This window comes from Coffea arabica, chromosome 9c, assembly GCF_036785885.1.
Source record: "Coffea arabica cultivar ET-39 chromosome 9c, Coffea Arabica ET-39 HiFi, whole genome shotgun sequence".
NCBI lineage: Eukaryota > Viridiplantae > Streptophyta > Magnoliopsida > Gentianales > Rubiaceae > Coffea > Coffea arabica.
The window spans coordinates 41,330,567-41,358,105 of NC_092326.1; the positions used below are offsets into that span (position 1 = coordinate 41,330,567).

At 39.6% G+C, this 27,539-nt stretch overlaps 1 protein-coding gene, 2 long non-coding RNA genes and 1 pseudogene across 3 annotated transcripts; 2 read left to right on the plus strand and 2 right to left on the minus strand.

The window, feature by feature from the left end:
* Positions 1-759: 759 nt before the first annotated feature.
* Positions 760-2,576, minus strand: LOC113707808 (polygalacturonase-like). Its single transcript, XM_027230127.2, has 4 exons — positions 2,395-2,576; positions 1,924-2,235; positions 1,295-1,810; positions 760-1,199 (listed from the first exon to the last, which is right to left on the minus strand). The coding sequence occupies exons 1-4, from the start codon at positions 2,524-2,526 to the stop codon at positions 945-947; spliced, it is 1,215 nt and encodes a 404-aa protein (XP_027085928.1). The 5' UTR covers positions 2,527-2,576; the 3' UTR covers positions 760-944.
* A 4,481-nt stretch (positions 2,577-7,057) lies between these two features.
* Positions 7,058-8,677, minus strand: LOC113709035 (polygalacturonase-like; annotated as a pseudogene).
* A 1,621-nt stretch (positions 8,678-10,298) lies between these two features.
* Positions 10,299-12,965, plus strand: LOC140014059 (uncharacterized). The gene is made up of 3 exons (XR_011820945.1): positions 10,299-10,471; positions 11,964-12,051; positions 12,723-12,965. It is a non-coding gene; the product is annotated as an uncharacterized lncRNA (long non-coding RNA).
* Positions 12,966-21,699: 8,734 nt separating this feature from the next.
* On the plus strand, positions 21,700-24,366 carry LOC140014060 (uncharacterized). The gene is made up of 3 exons (XR_011820946.1): positions 21,700-21,872; positions 23,365-23,452; positions 24,124-24,366. It is a non-coding gene; the product is annotated as an uncharacterized lncRNA (long non-coding RNA).
* The last annotated feature ends 3,173 nt before the right edge of the window (positions 24,367-27,539 follow it).

Sequence of the window (27,539 nt, forward strand, 5' to 3'; positions counted from 1 at the left end):
GGCCTGAATATTTTTTGCCAAAGGGGAGTAATTCTTTGCGTAGAAGTTGAATGCATGCTTATCTTGGTTATTATTTCTTATTATGCGAGAAAAAAGTTCGATAACGCTGCAATCACTGATGTTGACCCAATGATTATGGGAAGGCTTCAAGCCGAATCTTGAGATTGATAGTTGGGGACAAAAAAGATATGGGAGAGATGAGAGGGTAGAAAATAAAAAGTTCATTAGCATTGCAATAAAGTTGCTTAATATGAAGTTGCAATGTTTTTTAACTTGAACAGATGCATTTTGTTTGAACATGAGCAATATGCATTCTTTTGGGTGTAGTGTTTATTAACAATGGGGTGCAAGTAATCCAATATATCTGATTGTTCTTGGCTACAGCGGTTTATTGTCATTAGTTTAAACTTCATTGGCAGAGATAGTCGGTTTTCTCTCTTTTTTCTCTATTCCTTTTCTTTAATTTTAAGTATACTCCGACACAAAGAACAAGCAAAAAGTTCTTTTTCCCAAAAGTACTTTTTTAATAGGGATAACGACAATAAGTAAGAAAGTTTGATACGTAACATAACTAATGATGAAGTGTAATGCAGATAAAAGTTTTAGTTGGGAGTGTGGTAATTTAATGGCCATTACAAGTTAAATTTCCTCTTTGTAATGCAGAATTTAATCTTTGTAACTATTGATACAATTAATTGCAAAGCAACAAACATAACTATAAGATGAAAGGTATTAGGATACGACAAAAATTGAGGCAATATTTTATTTGTTTTCAAAAGTGTCAAAACTAATGATATTTTCATACAGAGTATGGATTCATCTAACAGACTTACTTCTTGAATGGATTCAAAAAATAATAAGACCTGAAAACTATTTGTCAGAAAGGGGAAAGAAAAAAGAAGGAGAAAAAAAAATTTCGAGCTCGTTCCTACGTTTCCGGGAATTTAAGCAGCCTGAGCAGGAACGGTAGCATTGGCGCAGATTGGAGGGTTCAGCTTGCCACTCAGAGCTGGCTTCACATTGGCACAATTGCTTGACACACTCCCTTGATTGCCATTGTATGCCAAGTCAATGTCAGCAACCTCTACACCCTCGCATGGGATACTCTTACTGCAAAGAAGAGTCACAGCAGCTGGTGTTGCTGAAGTGCCAGTGATGTTCTTGAAGCTGACCTGAGCAATCTTAACACTTGATGGGGCCTGTAAATCAAAACAACGGGGAGAGAAAAAAATTAGCTCGAAATGAAATGCACTTTAGAATTTGATTGTCTTGGCATTCATGTTTTTTAACTTACAGTGTTTGTGCATTGGTTGTTTGGGCAATATTCTTGATCAATGATCACTGGATTGCTGACATTTTGCATGATAATACCTTCAAAGTGCATATTGGTGGCACTGCCACTTTTAGATGCTGGCCAGCTCTTTACTCTTACACCATTCAAAGTACCGGAGATGGTGCAGTCGGTAACAAAGATACCCTCAACAGGCAGTTCATTGTCATACCTTCCAAGGCTTCCAACACTGATTCCATGGCCAGGTCCACATGTCACTTTGCTTATGTTAACTTGTTTGGCACCATCACCAATTGAGATGCAATCGTCCCCGGTTCCTATGTTTGAATCTGTGATGACTACTCCAGTGGAATGTCCAATGTGAATGCCATCAGTGTTGGGACTGTCTCCAGGTGCTATGATTGTGAAGTGTTGGAATGTTATATTGTTACATCCGAAAAGATTCACGTGAAACAGTTTGCTGTTCAAAGAAGTTAGGTCGCGGATGACAGTATTGTTGACGAAATTCAAGCTCAAAGTCTGCAATTTCGAGTTAAAAAAAAAAAGCACAACAATCAGATTATTAATTGCGCTCGTGTATCATTGGCAAAACATTCATAGGTGTGTATTCAATGTTGTAAAAGCTGGCTCACATTTGGAAGTTTGCTGCATTCGGTTTTTACACGACATTCATTTTGAGTCCAAGCTTTGGCTCCTTGGCCATCCAAGGTACCACCTCCAGAGAGTGTCAATTGGTCAACGTATATAATTGACATCCATTCCTTATCCTTGGTTATTTGTGCGGGATCTTCAGGTGCTTTGACCGTGCCTTGTATTTGAACCTCAACGGGTGCTTTGCAAGGACCTGCAAGGCTCGCTTCTTTTAATAAAAATGTGCCCTTTGGAATCAAAATTGTAGATGGTGTTGTAGAATTACATGCTTGTTTCCAAGCATCCGCCAAAACCTACAACAATGGCAAATCTTTTAGAGCCTAATTGTTTATTTCAATGGGGACAATGCTTTCGACAAATCACGAACTTTTCTTCAATTTCTGGTGAATTGATCAATCAACCAGCTCGATTTCGATGTATGAAGCTTTTACATTAAGATTAAGATTAATTACCTGGCTCATGTCAGCACTGCCATCAGGTTTTGCGCCAAGTTGAGTGACATCAATAGGTCCAGTTTGGGCCTGGACAATGCATGTAAAGAATAGCCATGAACACAACAATGTGGTGCCAAGTGCTCTTGCCATCTTTTGCTCTTTTTTTTTTTCTTTTTTTCTTTTTTCTTTCCCACTATTTGTGTTTGCTTTATCTAAATAATGTAATCTAAGCTACATTTTTAGCCTTTTTATAGTGGTGATGAGTAGTTTGACACCGTTAATTACCAAAATTTATGTTTGTGGTTCGTAAGAGGCTCGAGTGTTGTGGTACAATTGTGGCTACGACATCGGTTACCTTTCTTCCTTTCCTCCATCCAACCATCTCTCCCTTCCTGATCTCCTAATCTGGTCAAAACATCAACCTTATATTAACTAAAAATGGTTAATCAATCTAGCAAATATAGGACGGATTTTTCCAACGCGGGTGGATCTCCTGATGGTCAATGGTTTGCAACTTTGAATAGTCTTTCAAAATCTATGGAGCTTATAGTTCCTCATATTAAAGTGATTAACAATAAGCTAAACTAATAGAATTATTATATTAATAGGATTCCAAATTTATCAAAATCGAGCTGCTTGGAATGTATTAATAGGATTCCAAAATTATCCAAATTGAGCTACTTGGAATCAGATTCTTTGAAAGAGAAGATTTTTTATTTTAGAAATGACATATATTGGCCTGTGCACATATACTTTTGCAAATGGCTTTTTTCTCTATGGCCCTTTAAGGTATTTCATAAAACAAAGACATCCCTTGCCGTAATTTTGAAGAGTTACAATGACCTCCCTATTCAAGATTGTCAAGTTTTTTCCTTTATTTTGATTTTTTCCTATACTTATTTCGACTATGAAGACAATATCTCATTTAGATCTTTAAAATTTTGCAAGGACAATTTGGGCGTTTGCAGTATATATACTTTATGCTATTATTACCTCAAAACCAATGCTTGTATATGAGCATGTTAAAATTAAAGAGTAGTAAACTCGTAAAACTGGAGGTAGCATTTTACTTAATTTGACAAATTTCAAGAAAGGCTGGTGTAATATGAACTTTTGTGAATCACAATCGGTGGACGAGATGGCTGTACAGTACAAATACACAAAGATTCAAGATTCAAGATAACTATGTTGTATAAAATGTGATTTAACAGTTTCTCTTTTCCGTTTTCATAATTTGAATGAGTTCATATTTTCTCATTTTATGTGAAAACATGAACATGTTCTTGTTCCCAATAGGCAAGTTGTTGAAGCAAACATCTTTTCTCCGGTTTATACATGAAACGTAGACATTGCTTAAATTTTGGAAGGTCAGGTGCCACTGATCACATATATGATTATGACATTTGATCAAAAGCTATCAAATTTATCCATCAATTTGTAGACACTAATCACATCTCTTTCTTTACTTTCGTCTGAATTAACCTTAAGAAACTTTATTGTTTTTCAATGAATAATATCCACTATATTCAGGTGCGACTGGCAAATTCCTAAAAATAAGGGTAAAAAAAAGTATTTGTCGAGTTTTATTATATCCATCTCATACTGTAGCATCGCTGTACATGAGGCCGACATATCTCATGTACAGCGACTGGCTAAATTTTTTTTTCTTAATTTTTTTAAGCCAACACATGTGCAATGACATATTTTTTTTTTTACATTCTAGTCCCTAAGGAATAGATTGCAAAATGTCAAATAAAAAGGGTAATAGTGTAGCTACATATATCATGTGTGGCTACACATTGATAGCTTTTTTTAAAAAATTTTTGAGTGCAGTTACACTTGGAATGATTATGATTCTGATCCAAAGAAGAAAAAGAAAATTTAAAGCCTCTTTACTTGGAGTAATATATCCTATGCTTGTCGTATCAAAAGGGAAAAACAATTGATAATTTGAAGTACTTCACTTGTAATTTATACTTGTTGTTGCAAAACTTTTTGTATATGTGTAAAATCATTACTATCGTTTGTGGTTCATAGGAGAATTATATGAAATATATCTGTCCACTACTTAATAGCACATATCATTAAAAAAAATATGAACCTGACTGGGGACTAGTTTTTTTGGATCTATTGAAGAGAGATGTGCTGTATGAGTTTGAGGAAAGTCAAGCACATGTGTTGCTTGAGAAATCTGAAAAACAATTAAGGTTCTGCCAATGTGTAAAATGCTTTTACAAGAAGATGGTTTGTTGGCCAAACTATTGAAAAGATTGCATGGTGTTAAATGCTGGGAAAACAGGTAGTCTGGCTACATTGGTATAAGTCCCAGGATGTGCTAAAAGAACTCAATTGAGGCTACACTAACAATTCAAAAAAAAATTCAAAGTCATGTGCAACTACACTATTACTTTTTCTCAAAAAAATATTGGCATTTTGCATTTCAGTCCCTAGGGACTAGAATGTTAAAAAAATTAATGTGGTGTCGTACATTTTGGTTAAAAAAAAATTTCTATGCAAGGACACTAGAAGAAAAAACAGATGTGGCGGAGTCCCACGTTTGCCCTTTTTTTTCAATATTATTTTGGAAAATTACTCGTTATCAGTGCCAGAAATCTAACTCCCCGTCCGACAGGCTATTTTCTCTTTTCATAAACTTTTTCCCAATTTTTGATGCTCAAAATGGAATTGGAAGCAGCAATATTGTTACAGAAGTATTGGGTTAGAAAAGCTTTAAGAATAGAGACAAGTATTACTCCATGCCGTTAGTGTTATTATACTTGTATTTATGATAAGTGCAGCTGTGTTATTGGTCGATTTTAGGTAGCTTTATCTAAATCCCGGACCAAAATAAAAGGACATTCCAATAATTACCAAAGGGCAAAGTAATATATATTAATTTGCATGCAATCACTAATACTAATAATCTCATCTACAAGAAGAAAAAAAAATTCTAGGTGGATATACATGTGAATTTGTTACTATAGTGCTAATTTTATTTTCAAGACATAAAAAAGGCGTGCTTATTGTTTTTTTAGCCAATGATCTATTGTGTACATGGGTACTCCTGAATTGTTGCTGAAGAAATTAGTTCATCCCTAATCCATCTAGATAAGATTATATTATCTCAAAATGTAACATGTTATATATATATATATATATATATATATATATATATATAAATGTATATTAAATTTACATTATCAACTTTATGATACACTATTTCTATATTTTTCATTTTCTTTGACCAATTTTCTTTTTGAAAGTTTTATTTGAGTTTGGAGTACCATATCTAACATTCTTTGTGCTAGTTTTTCTTTTTACGATTTTTAGATTATTTAAAACTCCAAATCTATGGCACTGTCATTTTTCATCCATGTTATTGTACACTCATAATATTATTATGCTTAATAATTAGACTTTGCTATTTCAATCTTCAAAGCAATACTATTAAGTGGGAAAAATGAATATGCATATCAAAGGGCGGGAATAACAATGGAGTTTATGTCAATGGCCTAATTTGTATCGTTAATCTATGGAAGGTCATTTGTATAAAGGAATTGGTTCATTAGATTTGTGTCATTCCATGTTATTTGTTGTACTGCGCCGCCCACTGAATCCTTCTCCACTACCTTCCCAGCAAGCTCATTTACCTACCATACTTGTGCGTTGTTCAATTTGATAGTAAATGACAAACAAGCAGTGAGAGTTCAATTATTGGGTTAACTTTGTACACATGAAAGTAGATGAACAAATACTATGTTTTTCTTTGGACTAGGTGACGAGAATTTTTTTGCCAAGGGAAAATAATTTTTTGCATAGAAGTGGTATGCATGCTTATCATTGTTATTATTTCTTATTACATGAGAAAAAGTTCGATAATGTTGCAACCACTATGTTGACCCAATGATTAGGGGCAGGCTTCATGTCGAATCTTCAGACTGAAAGTTGGGGAAGAAAAGATATAGGGAGAGATGACAGGATAGACAATAAAAAGTTCATTAGGATTGCAATAAAATTGCTTAATATGAAGTAAGATGCAACATTTTTTAACTTGAATAGATGTATTGCTTGGACATGAGCTATATGCATTCTTTTGGTGTAATGTTTATTAGCAATGGGTGCAAGTAATCCTATATATCTGATTGATTTTTACAACAGTGGTTTATTGTCATTAGTTGAAACTTCATTGGCAGAGATAATTGGTTTTCTCTCTTTTTTCTCTATTCTTTTTCTTTAATTTTAAGTACACTCCAACTCAAGGCATAAGCAAAAAGTTCTTTTTCCCAAAAGTACTTTTTTATTAGGGATAATGACAATAAGCAAAAAAGTTTGACATGTAACATAACTAATGATGAAGTGTAATATAGATAAAAAGTTTTAGTTAGGAGTGTTGTAATTTAATGACTATTAGAAGTTAAATTTCATCTTTGTAAAGGAGAATTTCATCTTTGTTACTATTGATACAATTAATTGAAAAAAAACAAACATAATTATAAGATGAAGGGTATTATGATATGGCAAAAATGGAGACAATATTTTATTTGTCTTCAAAAGTATCAAAACTAATGATATTTTCATACAGAGTATGGATTCATCTAACAGAATTAGTTCTTGAATGGATTCAAAAAATAATAAGACCTGAAATCTATTTGTCAAAAATGGGGAAAGAAAAAAGGAGAAAAAAATTTCGAGCTTGTTCCTATGCTTGCGGGAATTTAAGCAGGCTGAGCAGGAATGGTGGCATTGGCGCAGATTGGAGGGTTCAGCTTGCCACTCAGAGCTGGCTTTACATTGGCGCAATTGCTTGACACATTCCCTTGATTGCCATTGTATGCCAAGTCAATATCAGCAACCTCTACACCCTCGCATGGGATACTCATGGGATACTCTTACTGCAAAGAAGAGTCACAATAGCTGGTGTTACAGAAGTGCCAGTGATGTTCTTGAAACTGACTTGAGCAATCTTAACACTTGATGGGGCCTGTAAATCAAAACGGAGAGAAAAAAATTATCTCGAAAAGAAATGCACTTCAGAATTTGATTGTCTTAGCATGCTTGTTTTTTAACTTACAGTGTTTGTGCATTGGTTGTTTGGACAATATTCTTGATCAATGATCACTGGATTGCTGACATTTTGCATGATAATACCTTCAAAGTGCACATTGGTGGCACCGCCACTTTTAGAAGCTGGCCAGCTCTTTACTCTTACACCATTTAAAGTACCGGAGATGGTGCAGTCGGTAACAAAGATACCCTCAACAGGCAGTTCATTGTCATACCTTCCAAGGCTTCCAACACTGATTCCATGGCCAGATCCACATGTCACTTTGCTTATGTTAACTTGTTTGGCACCATCACCAATTGAGATGCAATCGTCCCCGGTTCCTATGTTTGAATCTGTGATGACTACTCCAGTGGAATGTCCAATGTGAATACCATCAGTGTTGGGACTGTCCCCAGGTGCTATGATTGTGAAGTGTTGGAATGTTGCATTGTTGCATCCAAAAAGATTCACATGAAATAGTTTGCTGTTCAAAGAAGTTAGGTCACGAATGACAATATTGTTGACGAAATTCAAGCTCAAAGTCTGCAATTTCAAGTTAAAAAAAAGGCGCAACAATCAGATTACTAATTGATCTCGTGTATCATTGGCAAAGCATTTATAGGTGTGTATTCAATGTTGTAAAAGCTGGCTCACATTTGGAAGTTTGCTGCATTCGGTTTTTACACGACATTCATTTTGGGTCCAAGCTTTGGCTCCTTGGCCATCCAAGGTACCACCTCCGGAGAGTGTCAATTGGTCAACGTACATAATTGTTATCCATTCCTTATCCTTGCTTATTTGTGCAGGATCTTCAGGTGCTTTGACCGTGCCTTGTATTTGAACCTCAACGGGTGCTTTGCAAGGACCCGCAATGCTCGCTTTTTTTAATAAAAATGTGCCCTTTGGAATCAAAATTGTAGATGTTGTTGTAGAATTACATGCTGGTTTCCAAGCATCTGCCAAAACCTGCAACAATCACAAATCTTTTAGAGTCCAATTGTTTATTTCAATCGGGACAATTCTTTTGACAAATCACGAATTTTTCTTGAAATTCTGGTGAACTGATCAATCAACCAACTCGATTTCGATGCATGTAGCTTCTGCATTAAGATTAAGATTAATTACCTAGCTCATGTCAGTACTGCCATCAGGTTTTGTGCCAAGTTGAGTGACATCAATAGGTCCAGTTTGGGCCTGGACAATGCATGTAAAGAATAGCCATGAACACAACAATGTGATGCCAAATGCTCCTGCCATCTTTTGCTCTTCTTTTTTTTTCCTTCTTTTTTGTTCCCCACTATTTGCATTTGTTTTATCTGAATAGTGTAATCTAAACTACATTTGTTGCCTTTTTATAGTAGTGGTTAGGAGTTTGGCACCATTAATTACCAAAATTTATGTTTGTGATTCTTAAGAGACTCGAGTGTTATGGTGCAGTTGTGGCTGTGACATTGGTTACCTTTCTTCCCTTTCTCAATCCAACCATATCTCCCTTCTTGATCCCCTAATCCAGTCAAAACATCAACCGTATATTGACTAAAAATGGTTAATCAATCTTGTGGATTTCGGATGGATTTTTCCAATGTGGGTGGATCTCTTGATGGCCAATGGTCTGCAACTTTGAATAGTAATTCAAAATCTTTGGAGCTTATAGTTCTTCACAATAAAGTGATTAACAATGTGCTAAACTAATAGCATTATTGTGCTAATAGAATTCCAAAATTATCCAAATCGTGCAGCTTGGAATGTATTAATAGGATTCCAAAATTATCCAAACTGAGCTACTTGGAATCAAATTCTTTGAAAGAGATGATTTTTTATTTTAGAAATGATATATATTGGCCTATGCACATATACTTTTGCAAATGGCTATTTTCTCTATAGTCCTTTAAGGTTTGTCAATAAACAATAACATTCCTTCTTGTAATTTTTAAGAGCTACAATGACCTCCCTATTCAAGATTGTCAATTTTTTTCTTTATTTTGATTTTTGCCTATACTTAATTCGACTGTTAAGACAATATCTCATTTATATATATATAATTTCACAAGGACAAATTTTGGCGTTTGCAGTATAAATACTTTATGCTATTATTACCTCAACGCTAAAATGCTTATATATCACCATGTTAAAATTGGAGAGTGGTAACCTCGTAAAACTAGAGGTAGCATTTTGCTTAATTTGACAAACTTCAAGAAAGGTTGTGTAATATAATCTTTTGTGAATCACAATTTGTGAGGCCCCAGTCCGTTCTACGTTGAGATATTCATTAGCTGGGCGGTAACGTCTGATTTTAGGAGTATTTCGAAAACCCTATGTAGGGATTAAAATTTAAAGCCCTACTATCCAATTATTCCATAATAAGTGCAAGTGAGCCTAGAAAGTAGGGTTTCACTCTTTGGTTTCAGGATTGGAGCAAAATTAGGGTTTTTGCAATTTTCGCCGGATGAAATTTTGGTACGGAAAAAGGATCAAATTTGGTGATTAAAAGTGACTTTTAAGTGAGAAATAATATGTGATTAGGAGCAATAAGATAAGGTTAGTGAATAGGAAGTCAAAACCCTAGTACGTGTGTTTTAAGAAAAAACGGCGCGAACCGGCGGGTCCCGCGCATTACCGATTGAACGCACCAATTGACCACCACTTACTTGCTATACAAGTTTACCATTAATGGAACAAAATATCTTCCCCCTCTTAGCTTCTTATTGGCCGAAAATTAGAGGTTAGAAATGCAACAAGAGAGAGAAAAATTTGTGGTCAAGGTTAGTCCAAGTGTTGAAAGAATTTGTGGTCACAATTAAGCCTTGATCATCTTACCTTCCTATAAGACAACTTGAGCCTTTTCTCCCTCATTCTTTCTTGCTAAGTGCCGAGCTCAAGGGGAGAGAAAAGAAGAGCAAGAACAACAAATTTTCCTTCTTGATTTGCTTCAATTAAGTTAGAAATCCAAATCTAAACCGATTAAACTCACCTTTGAGTGTCTAAGTAGTGAAGTGTTGGAGAGTTTTTGGAAAGGAAAGCTAGGAGGACACTTGGTGGACACCAATCAAGGTGAGGATGCTGATTTCCCTAAATTTTACCTTCAATCTTGTGTAAATTAGCTTGGTAACTTCAAATCGGTGGTGAATAATGGATGCAATCATGATTTGAGGGTTTTTCCCTTTTGGTTTTATGAACTAGAGCTTGCTGAATTGCTGCCCAACTTAGAGTGTGTATGATATATGTGCAACTAAAGTTATATAAGGTTGTTTAGTGGTGATTAGAACCAGAAATTTGAGGAAATTACACTTAGAGCTAAGAATTCCAGATTTCTGGAAAATTTCCCAAGCATTCTGTCCGAAATTGTACCTATATGATAGAGGCCGAATTGGCCTTTGGTCAAAGAAGGAAAGTTGTAGAGAATGGTATTTTATGTGTGCCTATAAAATTTCAGCTCAATCGGAGCAACGTAGCTCGTGAAAAGTCCAAAATACCCTTACTGTTTTAAGTATTTCCCAGCAGTCCGTTTCTTCAGTTCAGTCCAGTTTATCACGATTTTTGACCAGGATCCATTCTGATTTAGCTCTGGGCCAAAACATAAAAGTTGTAGTGTTCTGAAGTAGCTTTAAAATGCCTCAAAGAAAACCTGATTCGGACTTGTGTACACTGAGTTATGTCCATTACAGTGTTCTGCGTTTAAACAACCGACGAATTGGTTTCTGGTTTAGTAATTCGAGAATTTGACTAAGTTACATTAGAAACTGGATTACGTGATCTTCATGAATGTTGTAGATCTGTGTCTTAGCTTCGAAACGGCGTAGGTTTTGTTTTAATCCGATAAGCGTAGCCTTGGATATGGTATTACCGCATTTGTACGTCAAATCTGTCTTGTGCTAAGTTGAATTTCTGCACTTGTAATTGTTGTGAATCTTGTTTTTATGATGTTGTGAGCCTATGGAACGGCTCTTGGCTTGAATTGTTTTATGTGTGATGTTGGATTGTGGTTGAAGAAAAATAATGAAGCCTAAATGGCTGGAAATTAGGTAAACACAAAGGGCATGCTGCCCGACTTTACGCTCGAGGACCTTTGCTACTTTGGTTATCGAGGGTTATACGTTAGTTCTTGGCCAAAACATCAAAGTTTTAGCCTTACGTCTCAGCTTTCTAACGCCTCTGGAATTTCTTGATTTCGATTTTTGAGCCGTGAGTTACGGCCTTGCAAACAGGGCCTGTTTGGTAACCCACCATGAAACGGCTGGCACTATTTCGTGCCTTTTGACCTATATCTATTGAGATCTAGGTTAAGGTGTCTTCACGAAAATTGTAGCCCTTTCTCATAGCTTCGAAACGGTGTCTCGTTCACCTTGATCCGATATTCCTAGCCTAACTTTTGACCAAAACGGTTTGAGATGGCCGATTTGGCCGTCCCGTTTGCCGTTCCGCGCGCGCGCGTGTGCCCCTTTTTGCCGTTTTCGCACTTGCGCGTGCCAATTTTGCCGTTTTGCTTGTTTTATGTATGTTAGTAGCCGTTTGTGATATATTGTGACACAATCTTCGATTTCAGACGGTGGTGAACTAGGCAGAGCCGGTGGGGCCCACTACTAGCCAATAAACGAAGTGCTTTCCGCTTTTGTACTACTTTTGTGTTTTGGGTAAGTACTCAGGCCGCTTTTGTATGTTAGTTGCTTATGTGTTTCGATATGTATGAAGAGGGTACTTAGACGAGGGTGTACTTTATCGCACTCGCTCTAAACCCTAATTTGCACACATATTTGTACATGGCTTATGTATATGAGCAATTTTGGAACTAAAACCCTTGAACTAGTGGCTCGGGGTGACTTTTGAATAATTTTGTGAATTTTGTGAGTTTGAGGTTGAACTCAATACCTAGATGGACTATTCGAGCCGGTTAGGGCTTGGTCGAAGTCAGTCCAACTTGGTTTGAGGTCACCAAGTTTGTGAACCCGGTTCGCTGAGTATGTGAACCAATTTTGTGACCCGAGCTTGTGACTCAATCTCAAGTTTGTGATTTCGTTCGCCTGGGCAAGTTTGTGAGGTGACTGGCCAGTGAGGGTGATAAGGTGTTCGGTGGGTGTACAAGTGGAGTTCTACGGACCGTGTTTGTGGTCGACGGAGTGTCGACAGGAGGTCACGCATGGCACCCGACTTGGCTTTGGAGCCACCTGTATCCTTATTATGTGATGTTACTTTTTCTGCTTTTGCTTTACTCTTGCTGTGGAACTACTGTTACGTGTAATTTACGCTTTCGCCCCTGTTTACTTACTAAGCACATAGCTTACCCCGTTCCTTTTCTTTTCCTTAGCAGGGGCCGACGCGGGGACTTTTGGCACATACACTAGTATAGTATAGTTAGATTTGCTTGTAATAGCGGACAATTAGAATGTTTGTTTTTATTGTGGTGATTTGTATAAGGACCCTCCTTAGGGTCTACCTTTTGGTTTTGGTGGTAATTATAAGGATGTAATAGTTTGAGTAGGTACTTTTGGAGAATGTAATTATAACTCTTTTGGGATTGTATATAGTGTGTAAGGTACACTTTTGGATTCTCTGGCTCTTATCGTTTTAAGTTTTGAGCCCTGGCGCGAGCTAGGCAGGCGGCCCGCCGATACCCTTGGGCTCGCCCTTGGGAGAAGTGGGGTCGTCACAGTTGGTATCAGAGCGCCTAGGTTAGAGGACTTGAGCAATTGTGGGACATACGTGATAGGCATTAGGCATATTTGACCCTTTTAAGTTGAATGGTATCTTTTAAGCTGAAATGCCGGTTGACTGACGACTTAATGTTTTGTAGGTATGTATAGGGGCAGTTCGAGTGGTGCGGAATCCAGTGGTGTGGGACCGAGACCTCCGAGTAGGAGGGGACCAGAGGATCGAGCGCTGCGTAAGCGGGCGATCCGTTATAGGCAGAGGCTGGGAGAGCCTTACACTTTGTACTCTCTCTTTGGCCAGGTGTCGCGCCGACCCTGCGCATGTTGGTATACACATGGCTATCCCGACGAGGTAGTCATAGCATTGGATGACGAGCGGTATTACCTCGACAGGACAGTCGAGACTCTGAGGGCACAGCTAGACGAGGCTAGAGCAGATGGCCGTAAGCAGGCGAGGCGTATTGAATACTTGGAGCGGAGTCTCCGAGAGGAGAGAGAGAGGACGGACGCTCTACACCGTCAGCTTCAGGATACACACCAGCACCTCTTCGCTATGAAGAGGCAGCTGAGGGATAGGGCTCGGAGTATGTCTGTCGACTGCGAGCTCCTTCTAGATCTAGCCGCAGAGGCACCACCACGAGCCACCGGTCCAGAGAGGATGGACGAGGTGGACACGTTAGGTTCCGTTGGGAACCTAGGCCCTAGGGGAGGCGATTAGGGTCGCTTTTGTACTTTTGTACTTTTGTTTAGCTAGTGTATGACTTTTGTTAGAACTAGCATGACTACTTTCTTTTGTTATTTGGTTGTCTGACTAGATTTTGGAGCCAGTGCTCATGTGTACGTTGGGTTTTGTACCGACTGGAGGTCGGTGATGTGTAAATCTTTTGATGTGACCTTGTAAATATATGCATATATTTGCGTAGCATTTTGAACTTATGTTTTATGTGTCTTTTGTTCATACGCTTTACGTTCGTACTTTTGCTCATAGTCTGGATAATAAGCATATGTCATGTTCCGATCTATAGACTTTTGCACTTAAATGGCCTCCGGTACTAGAGATGAAAGGCAAGGGCGAGGCTCTGAAGGAAATAATGAGAGTGGGCCGGACCAAGTCGCTACGGCTATCCAGCGGATGGCCGATCTTCTGGAGCGAATGTCAAATCAACAAGGCCAGGGGAGCAGTATGGGGAATCCTGGACATAATCAGGGACATAATCCGGGTAATCACGAGGGTGAAGACCGTGCCTTGGAGCGATTCCAAAAATTCGCACCCCCAAAGTTTATAGGTGGACCCGACCCTCACTTAGCGGAGGGTTGGATGGACCGTATGCTAGATATTTTTGCCACGCTTAGGTACTCGGAAGAACGGCAGATATCCTTTGCTGCTTTTCAGTTCGAAGGGGCCGCTCGAGCCTGGTGGAACGTGATTAAAGTCAAGTGGGAGCGCGAACAGACCCCTTGGACCTGGATCAACTTTACACGGGAGTTTAATGAAAAATACCTGCCGCCCATTGTGCAAGAAAAACGGGAAGATGATTTCATCCGCCTACGTCAAGGGGCATCGAGTGTGGCGGAGTACGAAACTCAGTTTACAAAGCTCTCTCGCTTTGCCCCAGAGCTGGTGCTGACGGAGCAAAAGAGAATTCGCCGCTTTACTCAAGGCTTAAATGTAGAAATTCAGGAAGCATTGGCGGCCGCACAGCTGGACACCTTTAGCCAAGCGCTAGAAAAAGCACAACGGATTGAGACTGCCAGGGGACAGGTTAAAGCCTTCCATGACCGGAAAAGGAGGCAACCCAGTTCGAACGATTCCCTGGTTGGACAGAGTTCGCGAAACGAGCCACCTGCTAAGACGAGTAAGGGCACAGATGGTCCACGACCTACAAGAACCCTGAATAGCTTTGGGCGAGGTCAGATACTGCAAGAGGCCCAGAGGAGTGCTCAGCGTGGAGGGTCAAGCACGGCCACTAAGCCAACCTGTGGTTTCTGTGGGGGCAATCACACCGATGAAAACTGTTGGAAAAATAGTTCGGTACGGAAATGCTTCAAATGTGGTAGTACCGAACATCTGATTGCCCGGTGCCCTAAGATACAGAAGGATGGACTCAAACCACCGACTGAAGGGACCACAACTAAGCCGTCAAGTGTAGGGGAAAATCGATCCAAAGGGCCAGCAAGGGTCTATGCGATGGGTCAACCTGAGATGACGAGTCCTTCGGTGGACCTTGAAGGTACGCTTTGAACAAACGAATCCATTTCGAGGACGAAATTGTCCTAAGTGGGGGAGATTGTGAGGCCCCAGTCCGTTCTACGTTGAGATATTCATTAGCTGGGCGGTAACGTCTGATTTTAGGAGTATTTCGAAAACCCTATGTAGGGATTAAGATTTAAAGCCCTACTATCCAATTATTCCATAATAAGTGCAAGTGAGCCTAGAAAGTAGGGTTTCACTCTTTGGTTTCAGGATTGGAGCAAAATTAGGGTTTTTGCAATTTTCGCCGGATGAAATTTTGGTACGGAAAAAGGATCAAATTTGGTGATTAAAAGTGACTTTTAAGTGAGAAATAATATGTGATTAGGAGCAATAAGATAAGGTTAGTGAATAGGAAGTCAAAACCCTAGTACGTGTGTTTTAAGAAAAAACGGCGCGAACCGGCGGGTCCCGCGCATTACCGATTGAACGCACCAATTGACCACCACTTACTTGCTATACAAGTTTACCATTAATGGAACAAAATATCTTCCCCCTCTTAGCTTCTTATTGGCCGAAAATTAGAGGTTAGAAATGCAACAAGAGAGAGAAAAATTTGTGGTCAAGGTTAGTCCAAGTGTTGAAAGAATTTGTGGTCACAATTAAGCCTTGATCATCTTACCTTCCTATAAGACAACTTGAGCCTTTTCTCCCTCATTCTTTCTTGCTAAGTGCCGAGCTCAAGGGGAGAGAAAAGAAGAGCAAGAACAACAAATTTTCCTTCTTGATTTGCTTCAATTAAGTTAGAAATCCAAATCTAAACCGATTAAACTCACCTTTGAGTGTCTAAGTAGTGAAGTGTTGGAGAGTTTTTGGAAAGGAAAGCTAGGAGGACACTTGGTGGACACCAATCAAGGTGAGGATGCTGATTTCCCTAAATTTTACCTTCAATCTTGTGTAAATTAGCTTGGTAACTTCAAATCGGTGGTGAATAATGGATGCAATCATGATTTGAGGGTTTTTCCCTTTTGGTTTTATGAACTAGGGCTTGCTGAATTGCTGCCCAACTTAGAGTGTGTATGATATATGTGCAACTAAAGTTATATAAGGTTGTTTAGTGGTGATTAGAACCAGAAATTTGAGGAAATTACACTTAGAGCTAAGAATTCCAGATTTCTGGAAAATTTCCCAAGCATTCTGTCCGAAATTGTACCTATATGATAGAGGCCGAATTGGCCTTTGGTCAAAGAAGGAAAGTTGTAGAGAATGGTATTTTATGTGTGCCTATAAAATTTCAGCTCAATCGGAGCAACGTAGCTCGTGAAAAGTCCAAAATACCCTTACTGTTTTAAGTATTTCCCAGCAGTCCGTTTCTTCAGTTCAGTCCAGTTTATCACGATTTTTGACCAGGATCCATTCTGATTTAGCTCTGGGCCAAAACATAAAAGTTGTAGTGTTCTGAAGTAGCTTTAAAATGCCTCAAAGAAAACCTGATTCGGACTTGTGTACACTGAGTTATGTCCATTACAGTGTTCTGCGTTTAAACAACCGACGAATTGGTTTCTGGTTTAGTAATTCGAGAATTTGACTAAGTTACATTAGAAACTGGATTACGTGATCTTCATGAATGTTGTAGATCTGTGTCTTAGCTTCGAAACGGCGTAGGTTTTGTTTTAATCCGATAAGCGTAGCCTTGGATATGGTATTACCGCATTTGTACGTCAAATCTGTCTTGTGCTAAGTTGAATTTCTGCACTTGTAATTGTTGTGAATCTTGTTTTTATGATGTTGTGAGCCTATGGAACGGCTCTTGGCTTGAATTGTTTTATGTGTGATGTTGGATTGTGGTTGAAGAAAAATAATGAAGCCTAAATGGCTGGAAATTAGGTAAACACAAAGGGCATGCTGCCCGACTTTACGCTCGAGGACCTTTGCTACTTTGGTTATCGAGGGTTATACGTTAGTTCTTGGCCAAAACATCAAAGTTTTAGCCTTACGTCTCAGCTTTCTAACGCCTCTGGAATTTCTTGATTTCGATTTTTGAGCCGTGAGTTACGGCCTTGCAAACAGGGCCTGTTTGGTAACCCACCATGAAACGGCTGGCACTATTTCGTGCCTTTTGACCTATATCTATTGAGATCTAGGTTAAGGTGTCTTCACGAAAATTGTAGCCCTTTCTCATAGCTTCGAAACGGTGTCTCGTTCACCTTGATCCGATATTCCTAGCCTAACTTTTGACCAAAACGGTTTGAGATGGCCGATTTGGCCGTCCCGTTTGCCGTTCCGCGCGCGCGCGTGTGCCCCTTTTTGCCGTTTTCGCACTTGCGCGTGCCAATTTTGCCGTTTTGCTTGTTTTATGTATGTTAGTAGCCGTTTGTGATATATTGTGACACAATCTTCGATTTCAGACGGTGGTGAACTAGGCAGAGCCGGTGGGGCCCACTACTAGCCAATAAACGAAGTGCTTTCCGCTTTTGTACTACTTTTGTGTTTTGGGTAAGTACTCAGGCCGCTTTTGTATGTTAGTTGCTTATGTGTTTCGATATGTATGAAGAGGGTACTTAGACGAGGGTGTACTTTATCGCACTCGCTCTAAACCCTAATTTGCACACATATTTGTACATGGCTTATGTATATGAGCAATTTTGGAACTAAAACCCTTGAACTAGTGGCTCGGGGTGACTTTTGAATAATTTTGTGAATTTTGTGAGTTTGAGGTTGAACTCAATACCTAGATGGACTATTCGAGCCGGTTAGGGCTTGGTCGAAGTCAGTCCAACTTGGTTTGAGGTCACCAAGTTTGTGAACCCGGTTCGCTGAGTATGTGAACCAATTTTGTGACCCGAGCTTGTGACTCAATCTCAAGTTTGTGATTTCGTTCGCCTGGGCAAGTTTGTGAGGTGACTGGCCAGTGAGGGTGATAAGGTGTTCGGTGGGTGTACAAGTGGAGTTCTACGGACCGTGTTTGTGGTCGACGGAGTGTCGACAGGAGGTCACGCATGGCACCCGACTTGGCTTTGGAGCCACCTGTATCCTTATTATGTGATGTTACTTTTTCTGCTTTTGCTTTACTCTTGCTGTGGAACTACTGTTACGTGTAATTTACGCTTTCGCCCCTGTTTACTTACTAAGCACATAGCTTACCCCGTTCCTTTTCTTTTCCTTAGCAGGGGCCGACGCGGGACTTTTGGCACATACACTAGTATAGTATAGTTAGATTTGCTTGTAATAGCGGACAATTAGAATGTTTGTTTTTATTGTGGTGATTTGTATAAGGACCCTCCTTAGGGTCTACCTTTTGGTTTTGGTGGTAATTATAAGGATGTAATAGTTTGAGTAGGTACTTTTGGAGAATGTAATTATAACTCTTTTGGGATTGTATATAGTGTGTAAGGTACACTTTTGGATTCTCTGGCTCTTATCGTTTTAAGTTTTGAGCCCTGGCGCGAGCTAGGCAGGCGGCCCGCCGATACCCTTGGGCTCGCCCTTGGGAGAAGTGGGGTCGTCACAGTTGGTATCAGAGCGCCTAGGTTAGAGGACTTGAGCAATTGTGGGACATACGTGATAGGCATTAGGCATATTTGACCCTTTTAAGTTGAATGGTATCTTTTAAGCTGAAATGCCGGTTGACTGACGACTTAATGTTTTGTAGGTATGTATAGGGGCAGTTCGAGTGGTGCGGAATCCAGTGGTGTGGGACCGAGACCTCCGAGTAGGAGGGGACCAGAGGATCGAGCGCTGCGTAAGCGGGCGATCCGTTATAGGCAGAGGCTGGGAGAGCCTTACACTTTGTACTCTCTCTTTGGCCAGGTGTCGCGCCGACCCTGCGCGTGTTGGTATACACATGGCTATCCCGACGAGGTAGTCATAGCATTGGATGACGAGCGGTATTACCTCGACAGGACAGTCGAGACTCTGAGGGCACAGCTAGACGAGGCTAGAGCAGATGGCCGTAAGCAGGCGAGGCGTATTGAATACTTGGAGCGGAGTCTCCGAGAGGAGAGAGAGAGGACGGACGCTCTACACCGTCAGCTTCAGGATACACACCAGCACCTCTTCGCTATGAAGAGGCAGCTGAGGGATAGGGCTCGGAGTATGTCTGTCGACTGCGAGCTCCTTCTAGATCTAGCCGCAGAGGCACCACCACGAGCCACCGGTCCAGAGAGGATGGACGAGGTGGACACGTTAGGTTCCGTTGGGAACCTAGGCCCTAGGGGAGGCGATTAGGGTCGCTTTTGTACTTTTGTACTTTTGTTTAGCTAGTGTATGACTTTTGTTAGAACTAGCATGACTACTTTCTTTTGTTATTTGGTTGTCTGACTAGATTTTGGAGCCAGTGCTCATGTGTACGTTGGGTTTTGTACCGACTGGAGGTCGGTGATGTGTAAATCTTTTGATGTGACCTTGTAAATATATGCATATATTTGCGTAGCATTTTGAACTTATGTTTTATGTGTCTTTTGTTCATACGCTTTACGTTCGTACTTTTGCTCATAGTCTGGATAATAAGCATATGTCATGTTCCGATCTATAGACTTTTGCACTTAAATGGCCTCCGGTACTAGAGATGAAAGGCAAGGGCGAGGCTCTGAAGGAAATAATGAGAGTGGGCCGGACCAAGTCGCTACGGCTATCCAGCGGATGGCCGATCTTCTGGAGCGAATGTCAAATCAACAAGGCCAGGGGAGCAGTATGGGGAATCCTGGACATAATCAGGGACATAATCCGGGTAATCACGAGGGTGAAGACCGTGCCTTGGAGCGATTCCAAAAATTCGCACCCCCAAAGTTTATAGGTGGACCCGACCCTCACTTAGCGGAGGGTTGGATGGACCGTATGCTAGATATTTTTGCCACGCTTAGGTACTCGGAAGAACGGCAGATATCCTTTGCTGCTTTTCAGTTCGAAGGGGCCGCTCGAGCCTGGTGGAACGTGATTAAAGTCAAGTGGGAGCGCGAACAGACCCCTTGGACCTGGATCAACTTTACACGGGAGTTTAATGAAAAATACCTGCCGCCCATTGTGCAAGAAAAACGGGAAGATGATTTCATCCGCCTACGTCAAGGGGCATCGAGTGTGGCGGAGTACGAAACTCAGTTTACAAAGCTCTCTCGCTTTGCCCCAGAGCTGGTGCTGACGGAGCAAAAGAGAATTCGCCGCTTTACTCAAGGCTTAAATGTAGAAATTCAGGAAGCATTGGCGGCCGCACAGCTGGACACCTTTAGCCAAGCGCTAGAAAAAGCACAACGGATTGAGACTGCCAGGGGACAGGTTAAAGCCTTCCATGACCGGAAAAGGAGGCAACCCAGTTCGAACGATTCCCTGGTTGGACAGAGTTCGCGAAACGAGCCACCTGCTAAGACGAGTAAGGGCACAGATGGTCCACGACCTACAAGAACCCTGAATAGCTTTGGGCGAGGTCAGATACTGCAAGAGGCCCAGAGGAGTGCTCAGCGTGGAGGGTCAAGCACGGCCACTAAGCCAACCTGTGGTTTCTGTGGGGGCAATCACACCGATGAAAACTGTTGGAAAAATAGTTCGGTACGGAAATGCTTCAAATGTGGTAGTACCGAACATCTGATTGCCCGGTGCCCTAAGATACAGAAGGATGGACTCAAACCACCGACTGAAGGGACCACAACTAAGCCGTCAAGTGTAGGGGAAAATCGATCCAAAGGGCCAGCAAGGGTCTATGCGATGGGTCAACCTGAGATGACGAGTCCTTCGGTGGACCTTGAAGGTACGCTTTGAACAAACGAATCCATTTCGAGGACGAAATTGTCCTAAGTGGGGGAGATTGTGAGGCCCCAGTCCGTTCTACGTTGAGATATTCATTAGCTGGGCGGTAACGTCTGATTTTAGGAGTATTTCGAAAACCCTATGTAGGGATTAAGATTTAAAGCCCTACTATCCAATTATTCCATAATAAGTGCAAGTGAGCCTAGAAAGTAGGGTTTCACTCTTTGGTTTCAGGATTGGAGCAAAATTAGGGTTTTTGCAATTTTCGCCGGATGAAATTTTGGTACGGAAAAAGGATCAAATTTGGTGATTAAAAGTGACTTTTAAGTGAGAAATAATATGTGATTAGGAGCAATAAGATAAGGTTAGTGAATAGGAAGTCAAAACCCTAGTACGTGTGTTTTAAGAAAAAACGGCGCGAACCGGCGGGTCCCGCGCATTACCGATTGAACGCACCAATTGACCACCACTTACTTGCTATACAAGTTTACCATTAATGGAACAAAATATCTTCCCCCTCTTAGCTTCTTATTGGCCGAAAATTAGAGGTTAGAAATGCAACAAGAGAGAGAAAAATTTGTGGTCAAGGTTAGTCCAAGTGTTGAAAGAATTTGTGGTCACAATTAAGCCTTGATCATCTTACCTTCCTATAAGACAACTTGAGCCTTTTCTCCCTCATTCTTTCTTGCTAAGTGCCGAGCTCAAGGGGAGAGAAAAGAAGAGCAAGAACAACAAATTTTCCTTCTTGATTTGCTTCAATTAAGTTAGAAATCCAAATCTAAACCGATTAAACTCACCTTTGAGTGTCTAAGTAGTGAAGTGTTGGAGAGTTTTTGGAAAGGAAAGCTAGGAGGACACTTGGTGGACACCAATCAAGGTGAGGATGCTGATTTCCCTAAATTTTACCTTCAATCTTGTGTAAATTAGCTTGGTAACTTCAAATCGGTGGTGAATAATGGATGCAATCATGATTTGAGGGTTTTTCCCTTTTGGTTTTATGAACTAGGGCTTGCTGAATTGCTGCCCAACTTAGAGTGTGTATGATATATGTGCAACTAAAGTTATATAAGGTTGTTTAGTGGTGATTAGAACCAGAAATTTGAGGAAATTACACTTAGAGCTAAGAATTCCAGATTTCTGGAAAATTTCCCAAGCATTCTGTCCGAAATTGTACCTATATGATAGAGGCCGAATTGGCCTTTGGTCAAAGAAGGAAAGTTGTAGAGAATGGTATTTTATGTGTGCCTATAAAATTTCAGCTCAATCGGAGCAACGTAGCTCGTGAAAAGTCCAAAATACCCTTACTGTTTTAAGTATTTCCCAGCAGTCCGTTTCTTCAGTTCAGTCCAGTTTATCACGATTTTTGACCAGGATCCATTCTGATTTAGCTCTGGGCCAAAACATAAAAGTTGTAGTGTTCTGAAGTAGCTTTAAAATGCCTCAAAGAAAACCTGATTCGGACTTGTGTACACTGAGTTATGTCCATTACAGTGTTCTGCGTTTAAACAACCGACGAATTGGTTTCTGGTTTAGTAATTCGAGAATTTGACTAAGTTACATTAGAAACTGGATTACGTGATCTTCATGAATGTTGTAGATCTGTGTCTTAGCTTCGAAACGGCGTAGGTTTTGTTTTAATCCGATAAGCGTAGCCTTGGATATGGTATTACCGCATTTGTACGTCAAATCTGTCTTGTGCTAAGTTGAATTTCTGCACTTGTAATTGTTGTGAATCTTGTTTTTATGATGTTGTGAGCCTATGGAACGGCTCTTGGCTTGAATTGTTTTATGTGTGATGTTGGATTGTGGTTGAAGAAAAATAATGAAGCCTAAATGGCTGGAAATTAGGTAAACACAAAGGGCATGCTGCCCGACTTTACGCTCGAGGACCTTTGCTACTTTGGTTATCGAGGGTTATACGTTAGTTCTTGGCCAAAACATCAAAGTTTTAGCCTTACGTCTCAGCTTTCTAACGCCTCTGGAATTTCTTGATTTCGATTTTTGAGCCGTGAGTTACGGCCTTGCAAACAGGGCCTGTTTGGTAACCCACCATGAAACGGCTGGCACTATTTCGTGCCTTTTGACCTATATCTATTGAGATCTAGGTTAAGGTGTCTTCACGAAAATTGTAGCCCTTTCTCATAGCTTCGAAACGGTGTCTCGTTCACCTTGATCCGATATTCCTAGCCTAACTTTTGACCAAAACGGTTTGAGATGGCCGATTTGGCCGTCCCGTTTGCCGTTCCGCGCGCGCGCGTGTGCCCCTTTTTGCCGTTTTCGCACTTGCGCGTGCCAATTTTGCCGTTTTGCTTGTTTTATGTATGTTAGTAGCCGTTTGTGATATATTGTGACACAATCTTCGATTTCAGACGGTGGTGAACTAGGCAGAGCCGGTGGGGCCCACTACTAGCCAATAAACGAAGTGCTTTCCGCTTTTGTACTACTTTTGTGTTTTGGGTAAGTACTCAGGCCGCTTTTGTATGTTAGTTGCTTATGTGTTTCGATATGTATGAAGAGGGTACTTAGACGAGGGTGTACTTTATCGCACTCGCTCTAAACCCTAATTTGCACACATATTTGTACATGGCTTATGTATATGAGCAATTTTGGAACTAAAACCCTTGAACTAGTGGCTCGGGGTGACTTTTGAATAATTTTGTGAATTTTGTGAGTTTGAGGTTGAACTCAATACCTAGATGGACTATTCGAGCCGGTTAGGGCTTGGTCGAAGTCAGTCCAACTTGGTTTGAGGTCACCAAGTTTGTGAACCCGGTTCGCTGAGTATGTGAACCAATTTTGTGACCCGAGCTTGTGACTCAAGCTCAAGTTTGTGATTTCGTTCGCCTGGGCAAGTTTGTGAGGTGACTGGCCAGTGAGGGTGATAAGGTGTTCGGTGGGTGTACAAGTGGAGTTCTACGGACCGTGTTTGTGGTCGACGGAGTGTCGACAGGAGGTCACGCATGGCACCCGACTTGGCTTTGGAGCCACCTGTATCCTTATTATGTGATATTACTTTTTCTGCTTTTGCTTTACTCTTGCTGTGGAACTACTGTTACGTGTAATTTACGCTTTCGCCCCTGTTTACTTACTAAGCACATAACTTACCCCGTTCCTTTTGTTTTCCTTAGCAGGGGCCGACGCGGGGACTTTTGGCACATACACTAGTATAGTATAGTTAGATTTGCTTGTAATAGCGGACAATTAGAATGTTTGTTTTTATTGTGGTGATTTGTATAAGGACCCTCCTTAGGGTCTACCTTTTGGTTTTGGTGGTAATTATAAGGATGTAATAGTTTGAGTAGGTACTTTTGGAGAATGTAATTATAACTCTTTTGGGATTGTATATAGTGTGTAAGGTACACTTTTGGATTCTCTGGCTCTTATCGTTTTAAGTTTTGAGCCCTGGCGCGAGCTAGGCAGGCGGCCCGCCGATACCCTTGGGCTCGCCCTTGGGAGAAGTGGGGTCGTCACACAATTGGTGGACGAGATCGCTGTAAAGTACAAATACACAAAGAATCAAGATTCAAGATAACTATGTTGTATAAAATGTGATTTAATAGTTTCTCTTTTCTATTTTCATAATTTGCACGAGTTCATATTTTTTCATTTTAAGTGAAAACATAAACATGTTCTTGTTCCCAATAGGCAAGTTGTTAAAGCAAACATCTTTTCTCCGATTTATAAACGTAGACATTTCTTAAATTTTGGAAGGTCAGGCACTAATGATCGCATATATGATTATGACATTTGATCAAGATTGATTTTAAAAAGCTATCAAATTTATTTATCAATTTGTAGACACCAATTAAATCTCTTTCTTTATTTTCGTCTAAATTAACTTCAAGAAACTTTATTGTTTTTCAATGAATAATATCCACAATATTCAGGTGCAACTGGCTGATTGCCAATCAAGGCAAATTTCTAAAAATAATGGTAAAAAAGGTATTTGTTGGGTTCTATCATATCCGCCACATATTGTAGCATCGCTGTACACGAGGACCGCATATCTCGTGTATGGCGACTGGCTAAATTTTCTTTTTTTCTTAAATTGTTTTAAACCAACACATGTGCTGTGACATATATATATATATATTTTACATTCTAGTCCCTAGGGAATAGAATGAAAAATGTCATATAAAAAAATAGGAATAATGTAGCTGCATATATCATGTGTGGTTACACGTTGATAGTTTTTTTTTTTTTTCAATTTTGAGTGCAGTTACACTTGGAATGATTATATGATTCTTATCCAAAGAAGAAAAAGAAATTTAAAGCATCTTTACTTGGAGTAATATATCCTATGTTTTTGGTGTCCAAAGGGAAAAACAATTGATAATTTGAAGTACTTCACTTGTAATTTATACTTGTCGTTGCAAAACTTTTCGTATATGTGTAAAATCATTACTATCGTTTGTGGTTCATAGGAGAATTATATGAAATATATCTGTTCACTATTTAATAGTACATATCATTAAAAAAAATATGAACCTAGCTAGGGACAAGCTTTTTTGGATCTATTGGAGGGAGATTTGTTGTATGAGTTTGAAGAAAGTCAAGTATTTGTGTTGCTTGAGAAATCTGAAAAACAATTGAGATTCTACCAATAAGTAAAATGCTTTTTTAAGAAGATAGTTTGTTTGCCAAACTATTGAAAAGATTGCATGGTGTTAAATGATGGGAAAACAAGTAGTCTAATTACACTGGTATAAGGCCCAGTCTAATTACACTGGTATAAGGCCCAGGATGTGCTAAAAGAACTCAATTGAGACTACAGTAACAATTAAAAAAATTCAAAGTCATGTGCAGCTACACTATTACTTTTTTTCAAAAAAAAAAAAAACATTGGCATTTTGCATTTCAGTCCCGAGGGACTAGAATGCTAAAAAAATTAATGTGTTTTCGCATATTTTGGTTAAAAAAATTATGTGCAATGAGCCCAGAAAAAGAAATAGATATGGTGGAGTCCCATTTTTGTTTTTTTTTCAATATTGTTTTTGAAAATTGCCTGTTATCCGTACCAGAAATCCAACTCCCCATCCGGCATGCTATTTTCTCTTTTCTTAATATTTATCCCAATTTTTTATGCTCAAATTGCAATTGGAAGCAGCATTTGTGAAGATTCACAAAATTTATTTATTTTAAACTCCTAATTCTAGCTTATTTAATTATTTATTTGGCTAATTGTCCTAAATATTATTTTCTAATCTTTTTGGACCTAATTATATGGATCTATAGCTGGTTATATTTTTAAAGTGACTTGTTTCAAAATTTAATTTTTGGAAACTCGTTAAGTGAAAATAGTGAAAACGCGATTGGAGTCAATAATCGATTCGAGAATACAATAAGTTTGGAAAATTGGAGACTTGTATATTAGTCTTAAAATAGGTATTTTTATTCTTAAGTATTCAAGTATTAGTTAGTGATATAATCGTTATAAGAATTTCTTGAAAATTTCGCTTTATCGCGCAAAAATCGGAAGTACGCGTTTTTATGTACGCGATTAATTGAGGAACTTAAAACCATTATTTTTAGGCTATTAAGAGTGAATAATGATAGTATGAATGGAAGTGCAATAGAGGTTTAGCGCACTGGTAAAACAAACTCGAGAGGAATCAAGTACGAAACGTGCGCGTACGCGCACTATTCCTAGTTGACTTTTGAAGCAATTTTTGGCCACAAATTTTGAAGCTTCTCACGGAAGCTTACCATTAGCACCATCTCTTCTTTTCCTTCTCCAAGCAGCCGGCCACACCAAGGGAAGAAAGAGCTAACTTTCTTCATCATTTCACTTCACTTTACTCCACCAAATCACCTCAAATTTACATTAAACTTTGCTAAACACTTGGAGAGCAACTCAAGCTGAAAAAAAGGACTTCATTCCCACGGTTCTTGTGAGCTTTAAGAGGATCAAAATTTCTGCCTAAGTCGTCAACTAAGGTAATCAATGATCAACCTTGAAATTCTTAGTTTATGGAAGTAGTAGTGCACTTATGAGTTCATGCATGCATGTGGGTAGCTTTATTTATGTTGAATTTTGATGTGTGGGCTCTATGAATTCCCACTATGATTGGATGGACTAATTTGATGAACTATGGTGTTATTGATGTTGGTTTAGTGCTTGTTATACTAGAAATGAGTGATGTTAAGGATGAAAATCCAAAGGAGGTCAAAGGGAGAATTTTTCCGATTCTGCCCCTGTGAATTCCGTGTACTTTAGTTCAAATTTTTTAGGTTCTAATGACTTGTTTCTGATGTATATGTGTAATAGAGGTTGTGTACAAAGTTTCATCAAAAAATTCATGATTTGGTTGGCCAAATGATGTGTTTTCCGAAACCAGCAAAACTGGAAATTTTTCTCGTAACTGCTCTGGCAGTGTTTTTGTTTTGGCTATAAATTTTTGCTCCGATGTCAAAATCGAGTGCTGTTTGTGGCACTGAAAACTAGACATTCTCAGCTTTCCAAAGGTGTAAAATCTACATTCTGATTCCACCTGAGTAGTCCATACCAATCGTTTAAACATGACTATCTTGTTTCGCGTCTACA

Coding starts and splice junctions, on each gene's coding strand:
- LOC113707808 (XM_027230127.2), bottom strand. CDS start 2,526: ATGGCAAGAGCACTTGGCACCACATTGTTGTGTTCATGGCTATTCTTT. Junction 2,236..2,394: donor GCAGTGCTGACATGAGCCAG/GTAATTAATCTT, acceptor CCATTGTTGTAG/GTTTTGGCGGATGCTTGGAA. Junction 1,200..1,294: donor ACAACCAATGCACAAACACT/GTAAGTTAAAAA, acceptor TTTGATTTACAG/GCCCCATCAAGTGTTAAGAT.